Source organism: Loa loa, assembly GCF_000183805.2.
Source record: "Loa loa unplaced genomic scaffold supercont3.100, whole genome shotgun sequence".
Lineage (NCBI taxonomy): Eukaryota > Metazoa > Nematoda > Chromadorea > Rhabditida > Onchocercidae > Loa > Loa loa.
Window position 1 is genome coordinate 167,163 of NW_018108280.1, and position 3,010 is coordinate 170,172.

A 3,010-nucleotide genomic window follows, 5' to 3' on the forward strand; every position below is an offset into this window, starting at 1 on the left:
TTTTGATAATTTAATAATCAGTTTTGTTAATTTGATAAATGAGATCATTTTTAGTTAGCTCCAATAATTGAAAGATATAAATTGATGGAAGATAAACTCAACGAACGACTCAATTTTACGGTAAAGAAGGTGCATTTTTTGCAACAATAAAACTAGTAAAGGAAATGGAAAATGGAATAGGATACAGTAGGATAGTTATGGTAATTATCGCATTAGACAAAGCTAATATCGTGGTAATACATTGTACTGCAGAAAGTCACTTAACAAAACTGTTTTAGTGTTAATTGCATATGAATGTTTGTTACTTGATATTTGATACTGTAGAAACGATGGTTGTTTGATACTGTAGATTAAAACTTCACATATTCCTTTATAGGAGGAAATAGAGATGTATGTGACAATGTATGATGCATGTTATGGTTTTTGTTTTGGTACTAAACAGAGCTCAGTGTTAGATGGCAAAAAATTTGCGCAATCGATGAGAAATCAACATTTCACTAGTTTGCAACATACATTCATTTTTTTTTTACTTTTAATCTTTGATTTCAATCTTTAATTCTTCAATCTTTAATCTTTGATTGCTCATACAGCAGAACTGAACAAAATTTGTAATTATGTATCGTTGTATATTTTCCAATGATTGCTAATTAATTAGCAATTAATATTAATAAATCAACCAAACAATTTTGAATATTTTAATCTAAGAAATGTATTATTACTAAGATTGAATAATTATAAAAGTAAGATTATTTCATTTTTATTACAGATATATTTGGAAATGTCACATTAGATGGAATAGCAAAACGTTTACAAAATTATGCATTTCAATGGTTATCATCAGAAAATGATAAATTTCAACAAGTTATGAAATTATCAATGATTGAAGCATCATGTACAAATGAAAATAAATGCTTCGATTTGGTGACTACTTTTTCTCTTTCTGTCTTTTTTTAATTATTTTAAACTTTTACAATAATTAAAAGTAAATGGATTTGTTTGGAATTCAGGTATAATTGTGCACCTGATACGGTTAGATATAAAAGAATATCAAGAATTATTAATTCTATTATTATTTAGAATTTAGGTATAAATTGTCATGCCGGATACGGTTAGATATAAAAGAATATCAAGAATTATTAATTCTATTAATCATTCTTTTTTTTTGAATATTATAATCATATTTGTTTATTTGTTTTATTACTAATTAAATAATGCGCAAAAAAAGAAAAATGAAAATGTACATTACAGGAAATGGAAGTTACAGATGAAGAATTTCTGGAATAATTACAAAAATGTCACAATCAGATGCATCAAATGTGACAAGTCATTTTTTCCCACTTTTCCACTAATGGCAATCGGTTCCGCATTTGGTATAGTGCTCGGTTCAATCATTTGGTACTTATATCAAAGAAAGTAATGAAATAGCTATAAGTTATACTTTAAAATATAAAGTATAAAAATGCTGAAGAGTTAACTTTTGGATAAGTGAAAGGGTTCATATTGCATTAATATCATATCATATCATATCTTATCACATTCTATCTATTGTTATTGCTTTCAGCTTAAAGTTTATGTGAATTTTAAGACATCTTTCATCGAAATTACAATGAGAAGTTAGGTATTTCAATTTTAGGTTAGGTAATATTATTGATCGGTTTTTTCAAATCTAGTGGTCCAGTTCAATTTTCAGAAAAAAATGCATTTTTTTTTTCGAAATTTTATAATTTTAATATTTTCTTTGATAATTTAGGATGGTAATATTTTAGGAAACATTTAGAAATGTATCGAATGTTTTGGAGGATTTCAAAAGAGAATTTAAAAGTTATTGAAACTAAACGGGTTATTTAATTTCTCTTTTTTTTTTTTTTCTTATATATGAAAAAATCTTTTCCACGTATCAAATTTTATTAATTTAACTAAAAAGGGATATTTTTTTCCTTCTTTATCTCTATTAAATTTAGTTTATTTTAGTCAAAAGGACATGCAGTAAGTGATAATTTAAGTTATAAACGGCGACAATTGGATTCCTATGCATTGGTTGGTACATTAAAAGCTGAATTTATGTGTTTTAAACAAAATAAACGAATTCCATGGAATAAAGTGGAATTGAAATTTCTTTACGAATTGAAATCATTGAATCAAAATAATTTAACAAATTTTATTGGAATTTGTTACAATGATTTGGATCGTTTTTATGTATTATATACATTAATCGAACGTGCATCATTGGAAGATTTTATTTATGATCAAAAATTTAATGTGGATAATACATTTAAATGTGCTTTTATCAGAGATATTTTAAAGGTTAGTATCAGTATTATCATTTGGTATTTTATCAATGTTATCATTTAGTATTTCATCGATGTTATCACTTAGTATTTTATCAGTATTGTTATCATTATCAATATTACCATTTAATATTTTATCAATGTTATCATTTAGTATTTTATCAATATTATTATTTAGTATTTTGTCAATATTATTATTGTTATCAATACTATTGTTTGGTATTTTATCAATGTTATCATTTACTTTATCAATATTACTATTATAAATACTATCATTCGGTATTTTATCAATATTATCATCTATTATTTTGTCAATGTTATCACTTAGTATTTTATCAGCATTATTATTATTGATATTATCATTTAATATTTTAATAAGCAACAGTTGTTGCAGTTTTCGGGAGGAGTAAAAAAAACAAAAAAAAAGTTTCAAAAAATGGTTTATCACATTTTTGATTTTAAAATTAATTTGCAAAGTTTAATGCAAAAATTAAATTGATATATTTTAGGGATTACAATATTTGCATAAATCATCGATTGGTTATCATGGAATGTTGTCATTGAAAACTTGTATGATTGATACAAATTGGATTCTTAAATTAACAAATTTTGGAATTTCAAGTATGCTAAATGAATTGATTGATCGGAATTATATACATATTTCAGAATTGATTCCTGCACATTGTAAATTTTTTTTTTTCTTCTTCTTAAGATATAGAAAA

The 3,010-nt window shown here is 24.1% G+C and overlaps 2 protein-coding genes across 2 annotated transcripts in view; both read left to right on the forward strand.

The window, feature by feature from the left end:
- Window positions 1–954, forward strand: part of LOAG_17602 (hypothetical protein) — a gene marked incomplete at both ends in the record, with an annotated part of 2,204 nt that extends 1,250 nt beyond the window's left edge. The window contains 3 exons of the mRNA XM_020450260.1: window positions 55–129; window positions 377–500; window positions 767–954. Of these exons, the coding sequence (XP_020306090.1) occupies window positions 55–129; window positions 377–500; window positions 767–954 (387 nt within the window). The remainder of the gene's footprint in view (window positions 1–54; window positions 130–376; window positions 501–766) is intronic.
- An 825-nt stretch (window positions 955–1,779) lies between these two features.
- Window positions 1,780–3,010, forward strand: part of LOAG_17603 (RGC/RGC protein kinase) — a gene marked incomplete at both ends in the record, with an annotated part of 4,924 nt that continues 3,693 nt past the window's right edge. Inside the window, 3 exons of the mRNA XM_020450261.1 lie at window positions 1,780–1,839; window positions 1,972–2,304; window positions 2,798–2,972. Of these exons, the coding sequence (XP_020306091.1) occupies window positions 1,780–1,839; window positions 1,972–2,304; window positions 2,798–2,972 (568 nt within the window). The remainder of the gene's footprint in view (window positions 1,840–1,971; window positions 2,305–2,797; window positions 2,973–3,010) is intronic.